The 23491-nt window shown below is 43.6% G+C and overlaps 1 protein-coding gene and 1 long non-coding RNA gene across 2 annotated transcripts; both read right to left on the bottom strand.

Annotated features, from left to right (window-relative positions):
* Positions 1 to 176: 176 nt before the first annotated feature.
* LOC118476891 (uncharacterized) lies at positions 177 to 1997 on the bottom strand. Its single transcript, XR_004857716.1, has 2 exons — positions 1746 to 1997; positions 177 to 246 (listed from the first exon to the last, which is right to left on the bottom strand). It is a non-coding gene; the product is annotated as an uncharacterized lncRNA (long non-coding RNA).
* Positions 1998 to 19955: 17958 nt separating this feature from the next.
* On the bottom strand, positions 19956 to 22538 carry LOC103655205 (homeobox-leucine zipper protein HOX10). Its single transcript, XM_008681992.2, has 5 exons — positions 22301 to 22538; positions 21639 to 21694; positions 21102 to 21236; positions 20238 to 20563; positions 19956 to 20121 (listed from the first exon to the last, which is right to left on the bottom strand). The coding sequence occupies exons 1-5, from the start codon at positions 22425 to 22427 to the stop codon at positions 20058 to 20060; spliced, it is 708 nt and encodes a 235-aa protein (XP_008680214.1). The 5' UTR covers positions 22428 to 22538; the 3' UTR covers positions 19956 to 20057.
* Positions 22539 to 23491: the final 953 nt, after the last annotated feature.

The following is a 23491-nucleotide window of genomic DNA, read 5'->3' as shown; positions in this document are numbered from 1 at the left end:
CTATATCTTTGAATATACGAGGCTCCATACGGAATGCGACAAGACAGTTCTTCTCATGCCCTTCAAGAATCTCTTTAAGTCTCTCCTTGCCAGGTAGAATAGAAGCATGCCTTGCTCTTTTCTCTCTCCCTCCATTAGTAATTAGATAAAGATCAGGGAAAAGAAAGAGCATTAACTCCTCATCCTCCTCTTCTCTCCTATTCCTAGTTCGCTTATCCATTTTTCTTATCCTTGGTACAATGCAATCTGATATCATAGCATACAGAAAAAGAATTGGGCTAATAAATTTCATAATATAACAAATCAAAGGTTAAGAGCCATTGTATATGCAAAACTTAATCAAACCTATATATTATTACACAGTAGCTGCTAGCTAGAGCAGAAACAATGATTAAACATGCTGCTTTTTGGAAGAGGATCTTAGCAATTCTTAGCAATGTAATACCATAATATAGTCAATTCATAGTAAGTTGCGCTACTGGAGTACTAGTGCACAATATAATACCATAATATAGTCATCAATAACAAGCTAATAAGTCAAGTTCATGGTAACAAAAAAGAAGAAGAAGAGGAAGAGGTATATAAAATTTATACCGAGTGAAGAGGAAGACAAGGAATTTATAAATAGGCATGAAAACGAGATCGATCATGAATTATTTCTAAAGGTTTCAGTAGCAACGTCAATATTAATATCCTAGCTAGCTTGCTAACAAAAAATAAAAGTATGTAGGAGAGTAGTGTGATGTGTGCAGTTTAGCGTATGAACAACACATTTGGCCGAGGACTCGTGTGGTGTTTCTCTCTTGACGCTGAAGCAACAGAGGATCGATCCCAAATAGCTTTATTATGGAAAATCATGAATATTTTTTTTAAAAAAGCAGCAGAAAATAAGAGGCTGTATTTAAAAAAAGAAAAACGGAAGAGGCTGTGAGTTTTGATCCTGGACTAGAATATAATAAACAGGGACAGATTTAAGGATCGTGTTGTGTCGAGCAAGGGAAATTTGACGTGTGTAATTTCTCCGCATCTTTCTCTCCCTGCGCATATATGCTTTTTCACGCGCTACTGGACAACGACAGGAGGCCGAGCGAGTAGCCCACAACGAAGACGAACAGGAAGGATCTAAGCGAAATAGAAGCATAAGAAGCTAGCTAAGATCTCTTCCCTCAGTCCCTCTCTTTTACGGCCAGGAGGAAGAGAAGCCTAAGAAGCTAGCCAAGATCTAAGCGGAGGTGAGGCAGAACAATGAAAGTACACACAAAGCTGGTCGTCAGACACAATGGCGTATTCTTGCGCCTTGTGGACTGTTGCTTCCGTGGTCGCTTTCCTTGTCATCCGCGTAGCAGAGGCGAGGTACGGCGGCCCTGGGCAGTGGAGGAGGCCTGCCCCTGGTGACCCCAGCACCCGCAAACGCGAGGTCACGGCGGCCCTCGCGCAAATCTCTCACGAGACCACAGGCGGGTGGGCGACGGCGCCGGACGACCAGTACGCGTGGTGCCTGTGCTACAAGGAGGAGATCAGGCCGGCGAGCAACTACTGCGACGCGACGGACGAGCAGTGGCCGTGCTACCCGAGCAAGTCCTACCACGGTCGGGGCTTCAACTACGGGCCGACGAGCTAGGCGCTGGGCTTCGACGACCTGCGCAACCCGGAGCTGGTGGCCAACTGCTCCTAGACCGCGTTCCGGACAGCGCTCTGGTTCTGGATCGAAGACCCGTGGAATCTGGAAGAATGAATATGCTTACCTAAATCCGTCGAAGACCCGTGGAGATGGCACACACACTCGTCTGGATCGAGGATGACGACGTCGATATGGCCAACAGCGAACTTGGAGAAACACAGCTCGTATGGGAAGATGCGGGGTCGGCGGAGTTCGATGGGAAGATGAGGTGGCGGCGCTCGCACGTGAGGAGAGCGACAGTGTGTCTTCCACGCCTCGGGTGGCGATTTTTCTGTCCCCCGGGTATTAGCGTGTATCGGCCCAACATCCACGCCCACACCAGATTCGCTAAATACGTATTTAGGTTGCGCAGGGAACATGATCCCGTTGTGGGCCTAGTTACACGTGATGCGTGTATTGGGCCTCAATCCATGGCCTTACCTTAGTTGCCAAACGAGGCCTAGAGTGGCTTGTATCGTATGCTACACACAAATCCCTCTAAAATGCATGTTGTAGGATGATCGTATATGGAGGGGGGCTCATGTGGCATCTCAGGGACGTAGACAAGGTACTCCACCTTGGTGTCTTCGAGAGTAGTGATCTGTGTTGGCCCCATTAGCCGAGTGTATAACTATTTCTCTTCCTGGTAAGACCTGTAAATGGGGCATGGGATGGTGTAGTTACCGACTATAATCTACTTGGCCACCTTTGCAATAACTTTCTCTAGGGAGTTGGATAACACCTTGAACTGTCACGCCAGAGCATGGTGTATGATGTAGTTCACCTCTTGGTATAAGACAACAATGTGTTCTGACGATGGTGTCAATAGATCGATCTCCTCTAGCAGTGACTCTATCTAGGCGATGAACCGGACGTTCCTGGAGCGAGTTCAGGTGAAACAGGGGAGGATCTTGTCAAACAGGTCTTTGAGAGCCTTGTCAGAAAAGTCTCGCATCTCTGGGCTATTATCATAACAATAAATGTAATCATGCATTGAAAGCGACCAACAAATATAATAAACTTGCCTAAAGCATCCTTGAGTCAATTATTTACTCTGGAGCGATGTAGGCTACATGCATAACCAATGTGGAAGTGGCAGTCTAGAGGAGTTCCGGCATTACCCATGTTGTTAACCAAATCTAGTACCAGATAGATAGTAAACCATCTATAGGAACATCTTAGACCCAATTTACTACTTGTATCATGCTAATAAACCTAGGAACATCTATCACTTAGAACTACTGACCATGCATGTGAACATGGATCAAGACCTCCAAATAAGTCCAACTAAAGTAAACAATGAGACTAAGCATGTAAGTAGGGTGCTAGATGTGTATCGGACTTCTGAGTTGTCGCATGCACATGTGCAGCTAGCATGTCGAGGAATGTAGCAACTGATCAAGAAATACACATGTGGCTATATAAAATCAATCTAATGGCATGAAGCGTAAAGACTTGGATAGATTAAAAATACACATGATAACTAGCAGATCTTACTAATAAACAACACTTAGCACAAGATCTACCAAGATAAAGAGGTGGCACCATGCCGCCCTAACATGATCAAAGACCACATCAAGGCAATGTGGCGCTTACTTTGGAAAACCATTGGAAAGGGGTGGCGATGTGCTGAAACGATGGGAAGCACCCATTGTTGGTGAACTAGTGACTCTTTGTTTATTCATGACCTTATCCTTTATGATATATAGCCTCACGTGCCAAAGTTATAAGCACTCCCAAATGCATCTAATCTGATACTCCCTCCATCCCAAAATACCCTTTTTCTTCCGTCCACATTCAAATGAATGATAATGAATATAGACATACATACAAACTACATTCATAGGGTAATTAATGAATGTATGTATTAGTCTAAAACAAATTATATTTTGGGACGAAGGGAATACTAAAAAAATATATTTCTATATACATGTTTATTTTTCTTATGGTTGAATACTTCGTTTGTGGAGCTCCTTCGCTCAGAACAGTATCCTAGACCCAACTAGGATTTGGTGCCAACACATTTATAAAACAAAATCCTCGCTCGCTAACTCTAACCCTCATTTTCTTCACATGGTTGTTGCTCGCTCACATGACAAACCTGATTTATGTATTTATATCGTAATATATAAACTCAATAAATGATCTCCACGAGTTCCTCACGAGAATTGGGTCCCCGACATGGATGGGGAAGAAAGTTTCCCTATTAAGCATTTCGAGGCTGGGGCAGGAAACCTAGGTTTTGGAGATCCAAGTGAGGACTAGGAGCACTCCCCCGACCCCACCCGCCCCATTGTCATCCGTAGGGTTGGAAGGGATTTTGACTTGTTAGGCATTTAAACTCACTCGATTTCCTCTAATTCATATGGATTGAGATTAAAATGAATAGTGTTGAAGTTGGCAGTACGAAGCTGCGCTGGCCACCTCGTCTCCACACCGAAAAGAAATGGACATGTATGTCAGTGGAAGGAGGCTGAGCGCAACCACCCCCGCGCTCGCGTTGCGAGTCTAGAAGTATAAATGGCTTTAAAGGGAACGTATTCTATACACATGACTCATTGGTGTACATATGCACAAATTAAATTTAGATCCTTTATTTAATAGTCAAGGATTGGATACATTAGTTTTATTTAAGTATACAGTTAGACACGTAGAAGAGGAGTGTTAAAGGATTTTTTAAATATATCAGTCGTTGATTTTGTTGACGCCGATCCGGGCGCCAATCACTGCATTGAGAACCGACGGTGGTGCTCTCTGCACAGGTGTGGACGGTCCGCGGCCAGGAGCCGGACGGTCCACGACCTGGAGCAGGGCTAGGGTTCCCTGCCTGACAGTCCGCGTGTGCGCAGGGGCGACGGAGTTCGCCGACGGCGCCTGAATCTCGCTCCCGGGAGGGACCCCATCGGGGAGGAGAGATCCTAGGTGTTGTCTAGGGTCGGCAGGCCACCCTAGACACCTCTAATCGACGTAGAGCCGAAGAGAAGCGAAGAATTTGGGGATTGAGAAGCTAAACTAGAACTAAACTAAAACTACTCCTAATGCCTAAGATAAAAACGAGAGATAAAGTGATTTTTTATTCGATTGTTGATCATTAATCAGCCGTATTCTTCTATATTTATAGAGGAGGGGGGTTGGACTCGTTACAAACCAATGTCCTGGGCTAATTCCGTGAATTTAGCTAACAACTATAGCAAGAAACTCAGAACCCTAATTGGCTCTGCGCGTGCAGACCGTCCGGACCACTAGTGCGGACCGTCCAGACCATGGACTGTCCGACCGTCTGTTTTGGTTCCCAACATATGCCCCCTGCCTTTTGGCAGAGCTGAGCGAACAAAAAGCAACTAACACGATGTGATCACATCAGTTTCCTTAGGCATCTTGCCACATACTAGGATGATAATGCTTGAGGAAACGCCCGTTTAACGCCTTGGGCAAGTCTTTGCCTTGTAATGTTTGCAATAAGTAGGTGTTACCGGACATCACCTGCATGACTCAGTAAGGGCCTTCCTAGCTTGGCGATCACTTCCCAAACTTTCGGTCTTTGCTCCTCAAAGGCAAGACAGTCTTCCATAGCAGGTCCCCCACCTGGAACAATTTAGCCTTGACCTTCTTGTTGTAAGCTTTGGCGACCATGATCTTGTCCTTTTCTATTTCTCCTAAGGCTATCACTCTCTTGTCGGTCACTTCATCAATATTGTCCGTCATTGAATTATAATAATCACAGACATTCAGATCATTTTGTTTGGCGAACCTGACAACATTTAAACTTATCTCTACATGTAACACCGCTTCCTGCCCATAGACAAGCTCAAACGGAGATACTTTAGTAGCACGGTGTTTAGATATTCTATGAGCCCATAAAGCTTTAGACAAAATCCTATGACAATGCTTAGGATGATCAGATATCTTCTTTTTTATCATGTTAATCAATGTCCTATTACTAGACTCGGCCTGTCCATTGGCCTGAGCATAATACGGAGATGAATTGAGTAACTTAATTCTATATAATTCAGCAAACTCACGTACCTCCTTTGACATAAAAGAAGCCCCTTGGTCTGTAGTCAAAGTCTGGGGAATACCGAATCTATGAATAATATGCTCAGTTATGAACTCAATTACCTCCATGTGTGTCATGTTCTTCAGAGCAACGACTTTAGTCCATTTGGTAAAGTAGTCAGTGGCAACTAACACGAACCGATGCCCTTTTCATGATGAAGGATGAATCTCTCCTATAAAGTCCAATCCCCATCCTCTGAAAGGCCAAGGCTTGATGATAGGATGTAATTCGGCGGCAGGGACCAAGTCTAAGTCGTCAAATTTTTGACATACTTGGCATCCTTTGTAGTACTTGAAACAATCAGGTATCATGTTAGGCCAATAGAAGCCAGATCTTCGCAACAACCACTTCATCATTGGAGCCAATTGATGGGTACCACAAATCCCTTCATGTACTTCGGCCATGGCTAATATAGCATCACCTGTGCCCAAGCATATAAGCAGGACACCATTGACTGTTCGGCGGTAGAGTTCATCACTCATTAAAACATACTTGAAAGTTGTACGCCGAACGTTCCTATCTGTCCTAACACTGGGATTTTGTAGATAATTAATTATGGGTGTCCTCCAATCGCTTGCATCGGCTTCATTACCAGCCGCATCAATGAGGAGAACTTTCCTGGCAACCCCGAACGGTCTGGAGTCCTCACCCGGACGGTCCGTTACCTGGGGAATTGGCCCTGTAACGGTTATCAGATTCTTAGAGTTGTGAAATTTCCCTCGCTTTATCCGACAACCTGATGCATCTTATGGCAAATTGTTAGCTCTATGATTCTCAACTCTAGAGATGTGTCGAATGCTGAATTCGTCAAAAGAATAAATTATGCCCCAACATTTTTCAAGGTAATTGTTTAGAGTACCATCAAAACATTGATACTCTTCTAATACCTATTGGACAACCATGTAACACCCGGTTTTAAAGGACAAAGCCGGGTGCATCTCATACATGCGCCAAGAAGACAACATATATAATAACAGAGTGTATAGAGATAAATGTCATAAATCATCAGAGTATTTATTACATAGCGGAAGACTTATTACAAAATAAGAGATAAATATAAAACGAACTAAGGATCGTCGGCGCCAATGTCGACTGGGAAACGCCACCTAGATCAAATCGAACTCCTCAGTGTTAGGCGGCTCCTCCTGAACCACCTGATCATCTCCTGTGGGGGGGTGTGAGACAGCAAGGGTGAGCTCACACATGATCATCGCTCAACAAGTTGTGGGGAATAATGTGACACGAACTCACCAAAGGTGGGAGCTCATGTGAAGTGTAAGGCTGATCAATGATAGGGGTTAAAGCTGAGCATTGCTTTTAAGTAGTTGGTCAAAATTTTATTAGCAGTTACTAAGTGTAAGTAAATACCAAACCATAAGTAAAGTAATAGAACAAAATTAATAATAAACCCATGCAATGCAAATGACAAAATTGAATTTAAGTTCCATAATTTAAACATCAGAGAGTCCTGAGCTGCTCATGACCGTGAGCTCGGCTAGTATACCAGTTTTACACTCTGCAGAGGTTGTACCCTTTACCCACAAGTCATGTTACCCATCTGACAAGGGGTCATGAATCCCATACACCTCTACCTAGGAAGCGCGGCAGGGCAACACTACGAGGCCTTTACAAAGTTCCACTAGCTTCCGAAAACCCGCTACAGTTTATGGGAAGATCCAGTACAGGGTTCCTGGCTGACCGCCATCGCAGCAAAATCAACCAGGGACCTCCCCGCACTGACCTCTCCCCTACTGCCCTTGCCCCTTTCGGGTAAGGTAGTCTTCCACTAGCTTTCCTAGTTAATCAGCCAAGGGCGTCCCATTAAACCCTTGTGGTGGCACGTGGTTCTCAAGTTAAGCTCTATGTTCCAATTAACATTAATGATAACAACATGAACATAAACAGAATAACAACAAGAATTGGAACATAGAGGTGATAAATGATTATCCCAAAACCATATAAAGCAATAGCAAACTACCCAAGTGATTCAGGGGTAAACAAGGTAATGAGATAAACAATCTAGGGTGACCTATTGGGTCCCATCAAAATTAACCTATGCATGGATAAGTGATATTAACGAACATTATTGGGTAAAAAGTGGTCAAGGGCACAACTTGCCTTCAATGAGCTCCTGCTCAGCTACTTCAACCTGCTGCTCACCAGGATCCTCGGCAACGGGCTCTTCTACTCGCCACAATACAAACAAGCACAATATGCAGGGAAAAATTAACATCACACCAAGCATGTGAACAAAATTCACAGAAATATTCTACATATTAAAATAAAATTCTAGGAACAGGAACCATAATTTTTGGAGTTATAGAATTTAAGTTATGCCTTTTCAAAGGTTTTATGTGCTTTAAATAAGATTAAGTGTGAGATTAATTTTCCTAATGTTGTCATGATAAAACAGAGGCTCTAAGAGATAGACAATAAAATTATAAAATTTTAGGAACTGGAATGGATTAATTTGGAGTTAGTATGAATTTTCTATGAATTTACAAAGTTCTAGTAATTATTTTCATGTTAGAAATCCATTTTCTATTCATTTATTCGATTTAAACTAACTCTGAACTGGGCCTCAATTACCAGAAACGTTAGGGGGCTCTGCGCAAGATATCCTAGACTCAGTGCATAGTAAAAATGGACGGCGGGTTGATTTTCTGTTTACCAGGGGGCTCTTAAGGAAATGTGCAGGGCCGAAGGGGTACAGATCGATCTTGGCCGCACAACTGGCAATCCAAGGTCTGGATTACATCTACAACCATCTGAAACGTGGCGCCACACAGGCCCTCGGATATGGATCGAACAGCTATGGCTCCTAAGTCGCGTGGATCGCACGGTGACCGCTCGATTAAGGATCTACGGCTTGGACTAAATCGCCTCCAAGCCGAACATCCATATGTGATCAATGCCACACGCTGGTCATCCAACGGTCGGCGATCATCGCCCCCAACCCAACCCTGGACACGGCGGCGAAACAGAAACCTCGCGGCGGCGCAGTTCGCCGGAGCACGAGGAGGCACCATACAGGTGATTGGATTTCTACACTGATAGGGAATTTACGTATACTAGCTGACAACGAACTCAATGGGAAGAATTTTACCGTGAATCTGGGCGCAATCAACATGGTTCACGCAGAGCCGCGGCACGGCGGTGGCGTAAAGAAACCGACGATGAATTCCGCCCGTCGCGGTTGCTCCAGGTGTTAGCTGGTGGTACTCGCACCCTTGCCAAGGTTAGGACCAGACTCCTTCCGCCCAGGCGCCCCCTCCGGTGCTGTCACGAGGCCAATTCGCGGTGATACGTAGTTGTGCGGCGTTGTCGAAGTTCGGCGAGAAATTGCGGCTCGCCGATCGTCGCACACACCCGAGATGCTAGACGAGAACCCCCACGGCGACCCAACGAAGCTCCCAGACACGGCCCACGGACCTTCCGATGGTGTATGGGCGCAATCGATGGTGGCGGCGCGAACGACTCCCTCGCGGTGGTAATGGCGGAGGGCTCCCAGTTTTCCCCCGTGGCGGCTCTCCCTTTCTCTTCCTCGGTTCACGGAAAAAAGGGTAGCGCAGAGGAAGGGGGGGTAAGCCATATATCCAGCGGGCGAGGTCTGTGCGCGAGTAAATCTCGCCCAAGCCGTTGCGCCGGCTATGGTGGTGGGGTCGGTCACCGCGACGCGCGGATTTGGCGGCCTGGCGAAGACGGCCAGGAACTGAAGAGTCTGACCCGTGGGGGCCATGTGTCATTCACAGGCGGGTGATGAAAGGGCTGGCGCGGCTATGGGCCAGCGCGGGGTGTGAAATGCCCGATTGGGCCGACCGAGGGAAGAAACGGCCCAAGTGCACAGGTGAGTTTTTCTTTTTTTTTTCAATTTCCTTTCTATGTATTCAAATTCTACTATTTGAATTTCAAACTTGAGTTGTGGATCCATCATAAAGGTTGAGTGCCCAAAATAAACAATGTATCAGTAAATAATATTTTTATATATATATATATATATATATATTTATTTACTTATTTTTATCCTCACCATATTTATTTCCTTCTCTTTTTTAGATTCAAGAATTTCTTTTAGGTCTCAATTTCCATTCTAGATTTAACATATTCATTTTTATATTATTATTATTTTTATATTGTCACAAGTAATGCACACACAATAAAATCCCAGCATGATGCATGTGTCATTTTGGGTGTCTTTTGTTGTTTATTGTTTAAGTGAGATGTTCACATGTGATGGTAAAATAGAAGTAACACACACATATAGAAAAGGGAATACAAGTAATTTCCACTTTTTATATCTCCTTACAAACTGGGTATTACAAATCCTACCCCTCTTAAAAATAATCTCGTCCTCGAGATTTAAGAAGAACTAGAGAAAAGATGGGGGAAATCTATGCGAAGCTCTTCTTCTCTCTCCCACGTTGCTTCATCTTCACCGTGGTGACTCCATTGAACTTTGCACATCTTTATCACCTTATTTCTTGTAACTCGAGTCAAAGTATCCAAAATCTTGATCGGGTACTCCGTGTAAGTCAAATCACCCTGAACACTAAGCTCTTCCATTGGTAACTGTTCCTCAGGGACACGGAGACACTTCTTGAGCTGAGACACGTGGAACACATTATGCACATCCGATAGACTAGCAGGTAACTCGAGTTGGTATGTCATCTCCCCAACTCTTCTAAAGATCAGGAATGGTCCAATGTAGCGAGGGGACAATTTGCCCTTAACTTGGAATCTCCTCATTCCACGAAGTGGTGACACCTTGAGGTACACATAATCTCCTTCTTTAAATTCCAGTGGCCTCCTTCTATTATCAGCATAGCTCTTTTGCCTGGTTTGAGCCACCCTCAAATTCTCTCGAATTATACGGACTTGTTCTTCTGCTTCTTGAATCAGTTCAGGCCCAAAGAATTGTCTTTCTCCAGTCTGATCCCAATACAAAGGAGTCCTGCACTTTCTCCCATATAAAGCTTCAAAAGGTGACATCTTCAGACTGGCCTGATAACTATTATTATATGAGAACTCAGCATACGGTAGACTTTTATCCCAACTTCCTCCATGCTGAAGTGCACAAGCTCTCAACATATCTTCCAATACTTGATTAGTCCTTTCAGTCTGTCCATCAGTCTGAGGGTGATAAGCTGTACTAAAATTCAACTTCGTACTCATATTCTCATGAAAGCTTCTCCAAAATCTTGAGGTAAACTGAGAACCTCGATCAGACACGATCTTCTTTGGTACACCGTGTAGAGACACAATCCGAGACATGTATAACTTAGCCAATTGTGATACCTTATAAATAGTCTTGACCGGAATGAAATGAGCCACTTGGGTCAGTCTATCCACAATAACCCATATAGAATCGTATCCTTTCAAGGTGCGAGGCAATCCAACAATGAAGTCCATAACAATCTTTTCCCACTTCCATTCGGGTATATTTAATGGGTATAGTAGTCCAGCTGGTCTCTGGTGTTCAGCCTTAACTCTTTGACACGCATTGCACATAGCCACATGTGTAGCCACATCTCTCTTCAATCCATATCACAAGTATTTCTGCTTCAAATCCTAATACATCTTGGTACTACCAGGATGAATAGAATAATCCAAGTCATGGGCTTCCTTTAGAATAGTCTCATGAAGGCTTTCAATCTCAGGAACACATATCCTATCCTTGAACCATACGGTGCCTTGCTCATCTTCCGTGAATTCCGGACCTCGACCCACAGTAATCAGATCCTTAATCACCAATCTGTCCTTCTGCGGGTTTCTTGCTCCAAGGTAGGTTCCACATCAATAATAACTCCTTCAGTGTGAGCAACTATCCCCAGGTTAAGTCTCCTGAAATCCTCAACAATCTCATCGGGTAGCTGGGCAACAACAGCTGAATGGACATGCTCCTTTCGACTCAAGGCATCTGCAACCAAATTTGCCTTGCCCGGGTGATAGTGAATCTCCAAATTACAATCCTTAATAAGCTCCATCCAACGGCGTTGCCTAAGGTTGAGATCCTTCTGAGTGAATATATACTTCAAACTCTTATGATCCGTGTATACTTGACACTTGTTTCCTATAATATAATGTCTCCAAATCTTAAGCGCATGCACAACGGCTGCCAATTCCAAGTCATGAGTGGGGTAGTTCAATTCATGTTTGCGTAACTGACGAGAAGCATAGGCAATCACATGTCCTTCCTGCATGAGCACACATCCTAAGCCTTGGCCACATGCATCGCAATAGATATCAAATCCTTTCTGTAGGTCTGGCATAACCAATACTGGTGGCGACATCAACCTCTTCTTTAGTTGGTCAAAGCTATCTTGGCACTTCTCGTCCCACTTAAATTCTCTTCCTTTCTCCAAAAGTGAAGTCATAGGCTTAGCAATCTTAGAAAATCCTTCAATAAATCTCCGATAATATCCTGCTAATCCCAAGAAACTCTGAATCTCAGTAACTGTAGTGGGTACCCTCCATTCCATTATCTCCTTAACCTTAGCAGGATCCACTGATATTCCTCCATTAGAAATAATATGACCAAGAAATGGCACCTCGCCAATCCAAAACTCGCACTTATCGTACTTGGTGTAGAGTTGATTAATTCGTAGCTTCTGTAGCACCAATCTCAGATGTTCCTCATGATCGCTATCACTCTGAGAATAAATAAGAATATCGTCGATGAATACCACGACGAATCTGTCCAAATACTCCATAAACACCTTGTTCATTAAGTTCATAAAATAGGCTGGTGCGTTAGTCAATCCAAACGACATAACTGTGAACTCATATAATCCATATCTAGTCGAGAAAGCCGTCTTGGGAATATCCGATGGTCTAATCCTCATCTGATGATAACCGGATCGGAGATCAATCTTCGAGAATACTCTTGCACCCCTCATCTGATCAAATAAATCCTCAATACAGGGTAACGGATACTTGTTCTTCACAGTAACATCGTTGAGAGATCTATAATCCACACACATTCTTTGTGATCCATCCTTCTTCTGTACAAACAAAACCGGTGCTCCCCAAGGTGAGGAACTCGGACGAATGTACCCAGCCTCTTGTAGCTCAGTTAACTGCTTCTTAAGTTCTTGTAACTCTTCTACGGACATCTCGTATGGTCGTTTGGAAATAGGGGCAGTCCCAGGTAAGGGATCAATGACAAACTCAACTTCACTATATGGTGGCATCCCTGGTAACTCCTCTGGAAAGACATCCGGAAAATCTCTAACCACATGGATGTTGTCACCCACAAACTTCTAACCTACTAAGAATGCCACTAGTCTAATGGTGGTAGTTACTGCAACTTCAACTTCAAATCTTTGTCCTTTGGAATTGGTGAGTTCTATGGTTCCCTTAGCACAGTTTATATACTGCCTTTGCCTTTCTTAACCACGATATACCAAGGATCACGTCTATACTGCTCTCTTCTAACAGTATAGGGGTAGCCATCTAGATTAGAAACATAGGGTAAGAAAGGAAGGATTGTAGACAAGGCAGGTGATTATGAATTATGTTACTTTGGGGGATTCATTAGCTAAGTGTGTTGCCTACTAAGGCTAATTCATTACCTTATAGTGGTACATGCTAAGATGCCCAACTATAATGTTTCAATCAATCAAAGAAGCAAATCAAGCATTTATCATCAGAACAATCAACCAACATTTTTTTAAAAAATAGAGAAAATAGTTTTAGTTTTTGTCGTAGGTCTCCTATCTCTTAAAAAGATCACAAATGTAGGATTCCCAGGTGTGAAATCCATCTTGTCTCAGAGTAGAAAAGATAAGATTAATCAGAGTAGAGTAGCAGAAGGTGAGACAAGATCAAGATGAGATAAGTATAGAATGAGTCAGAGTAAGGTAAGTAGGTAAGGGTTTTGTCCATTTCTATCTAGGTTTCGTCCTACAGTCAACATTTCCTCTGATACCACTTCTGTAACACCCGGTTTTAAAGGACAAAGCCGGGTGCATCTCATACATGCGCCAAGAAGACAACATATATAATAACAGAGTGTATAGAGATAAATGTCATAAATCATCAGAGTATTTATTACATAGCGGAAGACTTATTACAAAATAAGAGATAAATATAAAACGAACTAAGGATCGTCGGCGCCAATGTCGACTGGGAAACGCCACCTAGATCAAATCGAACTCCTCAGTGTTAGGCGGCTCCTCCTGAACCACCTGATCATCTCCTGTGGGGGGAGTGTGAGACAGCAAGGGTGAGCTCACACATGATCATCGCTCAACAAGTTGTGGGGAATAATGTGACACGAACTCACCAAAGGTGGGAGCTCATGTGAAGTGTAAGGCTGATCAATGATAGGGGTTAAAGCTGAGCATTGCTTTTAAGTAGTTGGTCAAAATTTTATTAGCAGTTACTAAGTGTAAGTAAATACCAAACCATAAGTAAAGTAATAGAACAAAATTAATAATAAACCCATGCAATGCAAATGACAAAATTGAATTTAAGTTCCATAATTTAAACATCAGAGAGTCCTGAGCTGCTCATGACCGTGAGCTCGGCTAGTATACCAGTTTTACACTCTGCAGAGGTTGTACCCTTTACCCACAAGTCATGTTACCCATCTGCCAAGGGGTCATGAATCCCATACACCTCTACCTAGGAAGCGCGGCAGGGCAACACTACGAGGCCTTTACAAAGTTCCACTAGCTTCCGAAAACCCGCTACAGTTTATGGGAAGATCCAGTACAGGGTTCCTGGCTGACCGCCATCGCAGCAAAATCAACCAGGGACCTCCCCGCACTGACCTCTCCCCTACTGCCCTTGCCCCTTTCGGGTAAGGTAGTCTTCCACTAGCTTTCCTAGTTAATCAGCCAAGGGCGTCCCATTAAACCCTTGTGGTGGCACGTGGTTCTCAAGTTAAGCTCTATGTTCCAATTAACATTAATGATAACAACATGAACATAAACAGAATAACAACAAGAATTGGAACATAGAGGTGATAAATGATTATCCCAAAACCATATAAAGCAATAGCAAACTACCCAAGTGATTCAGGGGTAAACAAGGTAATGAGATAAACAATCTAGGGTGACCTATTGGGTCCCATCAAAATTAACCTATGCATGGATAAGTGATATTAACGAACATTATTGGGTAAAAAGTGGTCAAGGGCACAACTTGCCTTCAATGAGCTCCTACTCAGCTACTTCAACCTGCTGCTCACCAGGATCCTCGGCAACGGGCTCTTCTACTCGCCACAATACAAACAAGCACAATATGCAGGGAAAAATTAACATCACACCAAGCATGTGAACAAAATTCACAGAAATATTCTACATATTAAAATAAAATTCTAGGAACAGGAACCATAATTTTTGGAGTTATAGAATTTAAGTTATGCCTTTTCAAAGGTTTTATGTGCTTTAAATAAGATTAAGTGTGAGATTAATTTTCCTACTGTTGTCATGATAAAACAGAGGCTCTAAGAGATAGACAATAAAATTATAAAATTTTAGGAACTGGAATGGATTAATTTGGAGTTAGTATGAATTTTCTATGAATTTACAAAGTTCTAGTAATTATTTTCATGTTAGAAATCCATTTTCTATTCATTTATTCGATTTAAACTAACTCTGAACTGGGCCTCAATTACCAGAAACGTTAGGGGGCTCTGCGCAAGATATCCTAGACTCAGTGCATAGTAAAAATGGACGGCGGGTTGATTTTCTGTTTACCAGGGGGCTCTTAAGGAAATGTGCAGGGCCGAAGGGGTACAGATCGATCTTGGCCGCACAACTGGCAATCCAAGGTCTGGATTACATCTACAACCATCTGAAACGTGGCGCCACACAGGCCCTCGGATATGGATCGAACAGCTATGGCTCCTAAGTCGCGTGGATCGCACGGTGACCGCTCGATTAAGGATCTACGGCTTGGACTAAATCGCCTCCAAGCCGAACATCCATATGTGATCAATGCCACACGCTGGTCATCCAACGGTCGGCGATCATCGCCCCCAACCCAACCCTGGACACGGCGGCGAAACAGAAACCTCGCGGCGGCGCAGTTCGCCGGAGCACGAGGAGGCACCATACAGGTGATTGGATTTCTACACTGATAGGGAATTTACGTATACTAGCTGACAATGAACTCAATGGGAAGAATTTTACCGTGAATCTGGGCGCAATCAACATGGTTCACGCAGAGCCGCGGCACGGCGGTGGCGTAAAGAAACCGACGATGAATTCCGCCCGTCGCGGTTGCTCCAGGTGTTAGCTGGTGGTACTCGCACCCTTGCCAAGGTTAGGACCAGACTCCTTCCGCCCAGGCGCCCCCTCCGGTGCTGTCACGAGGCCAATTCGCGGTGATACGTAGTTGTGCGGCGTTGTCGAAGTTCGGCGAGAAATTGCGGCTCGCCGATCGTCGCACACACCCGAGATGCTAGACGAGAACCCCCACGGCGACCCAACGAAGCTCCCAGACATGGCCCACGGACCTTCCGATGGTGTATGGGCGCAATCGATGGTGGCGGCGCGAACGACTCCCTCGCGGTGGTAATGGCGGAGGGCTCCCAGTTTTCCCCCGTGGCGGCTCTCCCTTTCTCTTCCTCGGTTCACGGAAAAAAGGGTAGCGCAGAGGAAGGGGGGGTAAGCCATATATCCAGCGGGCGAGGTCTGTGCGCGAGTAAATCTCGCCCAAGCCGTTGCGCCGGCTATGGTGGTGGGGTCGGTCACCGCGACGCGCGGATTTGGCGGCCTGGCGAAGACGACCAGGAACTGAAGAGTCTGACCCGTGGGGGCCATGTGTCATTCACAGGCGGGTGATGAAAGGGCTGGCGCGGCTATGGGCCAGCGCGGGGTGTGAAATGCCCAATTGGGCCGACCGAGGGAAGAAACGGCCCAAGTGCACAGGTGAGTTTTTCTTTTTTTTTTTCAATTTCCTTTCTATGTATTCAAATTCTACTATTTGAATTTCAAACTTGAGTTGTGGATCCATCATAAAGGTTGAGTGCCCAAAATAAACAATGTATCAGTAAATAATATTTTTATTTTTATATATATATATATATATATTTATTTACTTATTTTTATCCTCACCATATTTATTTCCTTCTCTTTTTTAGATTCAAGAATTTCTTTTAGGTCTCAATTTCCATTCTAGATTTAACATATTCATTTTTATATTATTATTATTTTTATATTGTCACAAGTAATGCACACACAATAAAATCCCAGCATGATGCATGTGTCATTTTGGGTGTCTTTTGTTGTTTATTGTTTAAGTGAGATGTTCACATGTGATGGTAAAATAGAAGTAACACACACATATAGAAAAGGGAATACAAGTAATTTCCACTTTTTATATCTCCTTACAAACTGGGTATTACAAACCAGCTGAGCATCACCAAATGCCTTCACATGTTTTACTCCCATACAATTTAAAAATTCAAGCTGAACAAAAGGGCCTCATATTCGGCATGATTGTTAGTGCAATAAGTTTTCAATCGGCTAGAGAAGTTGAAGGAGACATTACTTGGTGAAACAAGCACGATGCCAATTCCTTGTCTTTCATTGCAAACCGATCCATCAAAATATAAAGTCCAGGGAGTAACAGTGAGATATGATATGTCTAGTTTATGAGTATCATCAATCTGATGTTCTACAATAAAATCTGCTACGACCTGGCCTTTCATAGATTTCAATGGTTCATAGGCCAAGTCATATTCTATGAGTGCATAAGCCCATTTACCAATTCTACCACTAATAATTGGGTTTTGCAACATGTATTTGATCACATCGATTTGACCAGCAATGGTGCAATGACTAGACAGTAAATAACATCTACACTTGGTGCATGCATAAAACAAGCATAAACATAACTTTTCGATAAAAGTGTACCTCGTTTCAGCATCCACCAGCCTACGACTTAGGTAGGTTACCACATGCTCCTTTCCTCCGGTCTCTTGCGTCAGAACAGCTCCAATAACCTTATCTTCAGCTGTAATGTATAATCTGAACGGTACTCCTACCTGTGGCGCTTTCAACACGGGAGCCGAAGACAAATACTTTATGATGAGATCAAACGCTTCTTGATGTTCTGTCCCCTAGGTAAATTCAACATCATTTTAAGCCGAAGGATAGGAGTGAAGGCATCAATTTTTCTGGCTAGGTTAGAAATAAACCTCCATAAATAATTTATCTTGTCGAGGAACTTCTGCACTTCAAGCTTACAGGTTGGAGGTCTCACATTCTGAATGGATTTAATTCGGTCAGGGTCTATCTCTATACCATGTTCATGAATGATATCCTAAGAACTTACCAGCCAACACTCCAAAAGCGCATTTACGTGGGTTCATTTTTAGACCATACTGACACATTTTATCAAAGGCTTTACACAAATCAGCTATATGAGAACTAAACTCAGCCGATTTGACTACAATATCATCAATGTAGACTTCTACAGTGTTTCCCAACAGCTCGTGAAAGATCAAACTCATAGCCCTCTGATAAGTAGCATCAGCATTTTTCAGACCAAATGTCATGACAACCCACTTAAATAAACCAATGAAGCCTGAACATATAAAGCCCGTTTTAGACGCATCTTCTTCGACCATGAAAATCTGATTATATCCGGCATTACTATCAAGAAAGCTGATAATTCTATTTCCTGACGCATTATTGATCAACGTGTCGGCTATGGGCATGGGATATTTATCTATTCAAATTGCGAAAATCAATGCATACTCTGAGCTTACCTGATTCTTTCTTGTCCACCAGCACAATATTGGAGATCCACTCTATGTACTTGCAAGGTCTAATAAAATTAGCTTCTAGCAGCCGGTGAATTTTGTCCTTTATTTGTGGGAGTACGTGATGAGGACATCACTTCTATACATACAATGAATGGACCGATAACACGACCGCGTGCACGACAGCTAAATCTCCAGGTACGTTCTACCCTAGTCAATTGTGTTTCAGAGCTTACGCTTGGGGCCATGGATGTTTTGATGATTAGGAACCTTGGAGAGGACCAGCAAGGACTTGGAAAAGGCCTAGGTGTTGAAGAGGAGCAGCAAGGGCGCCCACAACAGGAAGGAGATCAAGTCCGACTCGGCTGCGACTCCATCTCGGGTTCCAGGACCAGTTTGCACTAAAATGGATGCCCAAGATGCATCCGGACTCCGATTGCGACGGACTTGATATGGTTGGAAAGATAAGGAGATTATCTAACCAACCCAACTGGTTCCACCCTAAAATTTGCCCAATCTTTCGTCAAGTGAAGATAACTATCGATTTGGTGGAGATGTCACACAGACGATCCGGGTTCCAATCAACACGACTAGAACCTTGCAATCGCAGCACCACTTCTCCTCTGGTTATCAACCATGCACTGCGCGATTGACCTCGCCACGAGGGCTAATTCCTGCCTGAGAATCGAAGACACAAGCAAGAACAAGAAAGAACACAATCTAGAATATTGCAGATGAATGATTAAGCTCACAAGTTGGGGTCTCACAAACCGATCGACGGCGGCTGTTCTCGACAGATCTAAACTTAAGCAAAACCCAACCCTAATGTGGCGGCGGCTGCTAAATAAATAGAGTATTAGGGCCTGCATGACCCCTGGACGCGCCCCTAATGGGCTCCGACGCGATACACGACCCAACAGACGGTGTCGCATCACTACACCAAAATAGTAAACTTCCTAGAGCCTAAACCCTAGAAAGTTAGGCCTAAACTCTAGGAAGTTAGCTAAACTCTCGGAAGTTAAGCCATCCCGTCAGAAGTTTGGCTCTCAGAAATTTTTTGTCGGAAGTTAGCTTAACTTCCTACAGCCAAAAAAGCCTCTCGGAAGTTAGTAGATTCTTGGAAGTTAGTAGCTTCACGCCGTCAGCGCCGTCAGCTGACTAACTTCCTACGACTAACTTCCTACGGCTGACTGTAGACCCTACTTCCTACGACTTATTGTAGCCCCTAGAAAGTTAGCTAGATAACTTCCTACAGCTTACTGTAGCCCCTAGGAAGTTAGCTGGCTAACTTCCTACGGCTTAATAAGCCTCTAGGAAGTTAATTTGACCAGCATTACAGATGCTGTTTATTTTTATTTTACACCACATTCCACAACATAACAAATATATCAACAACTATATAGCATAACATATTTTCACATAAAACATCTCACACACAATCACATAACAATATTTAAATCCATAGTCTCATCAATTACATCACAAAAGTCTCATCCATAGTCATAATAAGACACATCTCATCCAGTACTAATAAGAGACAATATCTCATACATAGTCATAATAAAAGTCTCAAGTATCAGAACACATAACATGGAAGCTCACGATCGTCGATCACTATCGTGTTACAGTGACGAGTGATGGTCGATACCTCCACTAGCGAAGAGGGTTTCCACACCTAGATGGTAGCTGTATTGGGCCCCAAAAGAATAGCCATGAGATTACAATAAATAAGTAAATAAGAATCAAACCATTTATGTGAGATATCAGAAACAACATGGGAAGAAAATTACAACTTTACTTACTGATAACTCTGGCAAACCCATCTAGCAAGTGTGGCAGCTTCAGGGAAGCCGGAAAGCATCCTTTGCCCAGCATTTAGACCAGATTCGGAGGGAGATATAGCCATTGACACCCTTTGCACAGTAGAAACAACACTACACACATATTGATGGGCCATAGTAGCAACACTGTCCTGAAGGTGCGTCTCATAAGGGAATTGAAAGGTGATTGTCAGCACATATCTCAAATTATAGTCATCTGGAGGTGCATCCCCTGAGGCTTGGGGTGCAGCAGAACCCACATCAAGACTAGATGCCAAATCTAGTGTCCTACCAGAGGATACACCATCCTGCATGAGATATAATGGTCAAAAATTGCATTCAAGAATACATATTTTAGCACCAGACAGCTAAATGACTAGGTAACAAATCATAGCTAGCTAGAACATAACGCCATATGTTCGTTAAAAATATTACAATCCTCCATACATTAGGCCATGGTGGAAATGTGAGCGTTATTTCAGAAGGGAAAAATAATATCATGCTGAAAAACGAAGCAAACAGAAGTCTTGAATGTATGATAATATGGCTAACAAACAATCATTCTAACATAATGCAAAGTGTCAGATGAACACTTATACTCTTGATCCAAATTCCAAACCAAGTGACATGTTAGGCTTTGCTAGAAAATCGTGCATATATGGCCGTGCAAAACACTGTTGTCCAATATAGACTGCACTGTTTACAGAGTGAAGTTTAAAATAGGAGATAAGACGAGTAAACTACTGGAGATAGTCCTAAGGATAATCGTAAACATAATAGACAAGGAAATGAAGCGACCGCCCAAGCAACGAAAAAGAAAAGGAAATGTTGTTAGTGATGCTTAACTGTTTTCATATCAAGTGGTATGACACGAAAGCTAGAGGAAATCAATGGAGCATCATCCGAAAAATGCTCATCAATCGATGCAAACACAAGCTGGAAGGAGGAACCCACAGATTTCTCATATATCCCAGTGCAAAGCTGAAAATTAAAACAAGTGACTGGTTAGCAAATCATGGTCTTGGTACAAATTGCTAAAGATAATCTCTTTTAGAACCTTGATCTATTTCTTTATTCAAGACCCAATTAGGATCGCTAAACAAACATGTGCCTGTTGTGAAACCAAAATCAGTAGCCAGATCTCATTTCGTGCACAGTAAAAGAGAAAACTTAACTAAATATCAACAAGCCTCATTTCTGAGCTTACAGGACAATTTATATGTCAAAGAGCCTATAAGCGTAACTTTATGAAGCCACTACATCATAAGAGCTATATAATAACAATTCTGTTAATTAAAAAACATCAGCCTTGCTACCTTTTGGTTCAGTAAGAGGCGATGCAGAATTTCGAATCAAAAGAATAGATGGGGCTCAAATATTTACCTGGAGAAGGTGGATGTCCCTTGAAAGAAGGGCTTCATCATGAGTAAGAGGTTGTCCTTCAAGGCGGACAACATGAATAAGTTAAAAATAAGTTCACGTTTACCTAAAAATAAGTTCACGTTCATCATGAAGGCCGGAGATGTTACACAGAAAGTGTCAAAAATAAGTTCACGTTTACCTAAACGGCCTGTAAACTATTATGAAATTAATTACACAAAAAAACATATCTCTTGATTATTACTATAACCGAGCGATTTAAATTTAAACGTTAAATAAATTTTGTCCCACACATATGCTACTAGACCAAGTATGATGTTCTTTATTGAAAGGCAAAAACACAATGCGCGGCACGGCAGGGAGGGATGATTAGCTTAGCTCGTTGCGACAGGCAGAAAAGGTGACAGAAATCTTGTTGTCGTAGTCGAGCCCAACTGATATATACGCTCACGTTATCCACCCCACCGCAACCAGCAACGCCACTAGCGTGAGAACGACTTCGCCTGCATGCCGATCCAGCTCCCCAGGCCCCAGCGATAGGCACGTACACAGAGACCGCTTTATTACAGGCTCACATCTCCAGCCTTCATGCGTTGCGCGTTCGCGTGCCCACTCCCCCACAGGCCACAGCTAGTGCAGGGCAATCATGCGCCGGGAAATGGTACCTGGCGTACTTGTTGGCGGGGGTGTCCGCGGCGGGGGCGGCCGGATGCGGTAGGGGCGACCGGGGCCGAGGGCGGGGGCGTCCGTGGTGGGGGCGTCCGCAGTTGTGGCCGGGCGCGGCAGGGGCATCTGCGGCCGGGGCAGGGGGCGGGGGCGGCCGGGGCCGAGGGCATGGCGGGGGCGGCCGCGGTGTGGAGTGAGCGACGGGGGCGGCTACAAGAGATAGAGAGAGACCGGTTGAGAAAGGTGAGAGAAAAGATAAGGTTGAGGAGAGGTTTAAAATAAAAAAACATAATTTCCTAGAGTAAAGTCGTAGGAAGTTACGTAACTTCCTAGAGTTTGTACATTTACTCTAGGAAGTTATGTAACTTCCTAGAGCCGGCCGTAGGAAGTTAGATTTTCGTTTTACTGGTCAATAGCTGAAACCTAACTTCCTAGAGGAGGTCGTAGGAAGTTAGCTGGGCAGCTAACTTCCTAGAGCCGGCCGTAGAAAGTTAGATTTTTGTTTGACTGGTCAACAGCTGAAACCTAACTTCCTAGAGGAGGTCGTAGGAAGTTAGCTGGGCAGCTAACTTCCTAGAGTCTGTCGTAGGAAGTTAGATTTTTGTTTGACTGGTCAACAGCTGAAACCTAACTTTCTAGAGGAGGCCGTAGGAAGTTAGATTTTCGTTTGGCTGGTAAACAGCTGAAACCTAACTTCCTAGAGGAGGTCGTAGGAAGTTAGCTTTTCGTTTGATTGGTAAACAGCTGAAACCTAACTTTCTAGAGGAGGCCGTAGGAAGTTATCTAACTTCCTAAGGTTTTTTAACTTCCGACGACTTTTATAAAATACCGTAGGAAGTTATGTTTATTTCCTAGAGCTACCAGTTGCCTCTCGGAAGTTATTTATTTCCTACGGTTTGTTATAAAAGTTGTAGGAAGTTAAAAAACTGTAGGAAGTGTATGATTTTGGTGTAGTGCATCACCAAAACAGAATCTGAATGCTGAATTGTTTCGACGATTTCTGTTGACTCCGGCTGAATTTTAGGGTGGAACCAGTTGGGTTGGTTAGATAATCTCCTTATCTTTCCAACCATATCAAGTTCGTCGCAATCGGAGTCCGGATGCATCTTGGGCGTCCATTTTAGTGCAGACTGGTCCTGGAACCCGAGATGGAGTCGCAGCCGAGTCGGACTTGATCTCCTTCCTGTTGT

This window comes from Zea mays, chromosome 4, assembly GCF_902167145.1.
Source record: "Zea mays cultivar B73 chromosome 4, Zm-B73-REFERENCE-NAM-5.0, whole genome shotgun sequence".
NCBI classification, from domain to species: domain Eukaryota; kingdom Viridiplantae; phylum Streptophyta; class Magnoliopsida; order Poales; family Poaceae; genus Zea; species Zea mays.
Note: the sequence above shows the minus strand (reverse complement) of the source record. Positions and strands in the feature narration are given on the sequence as shown.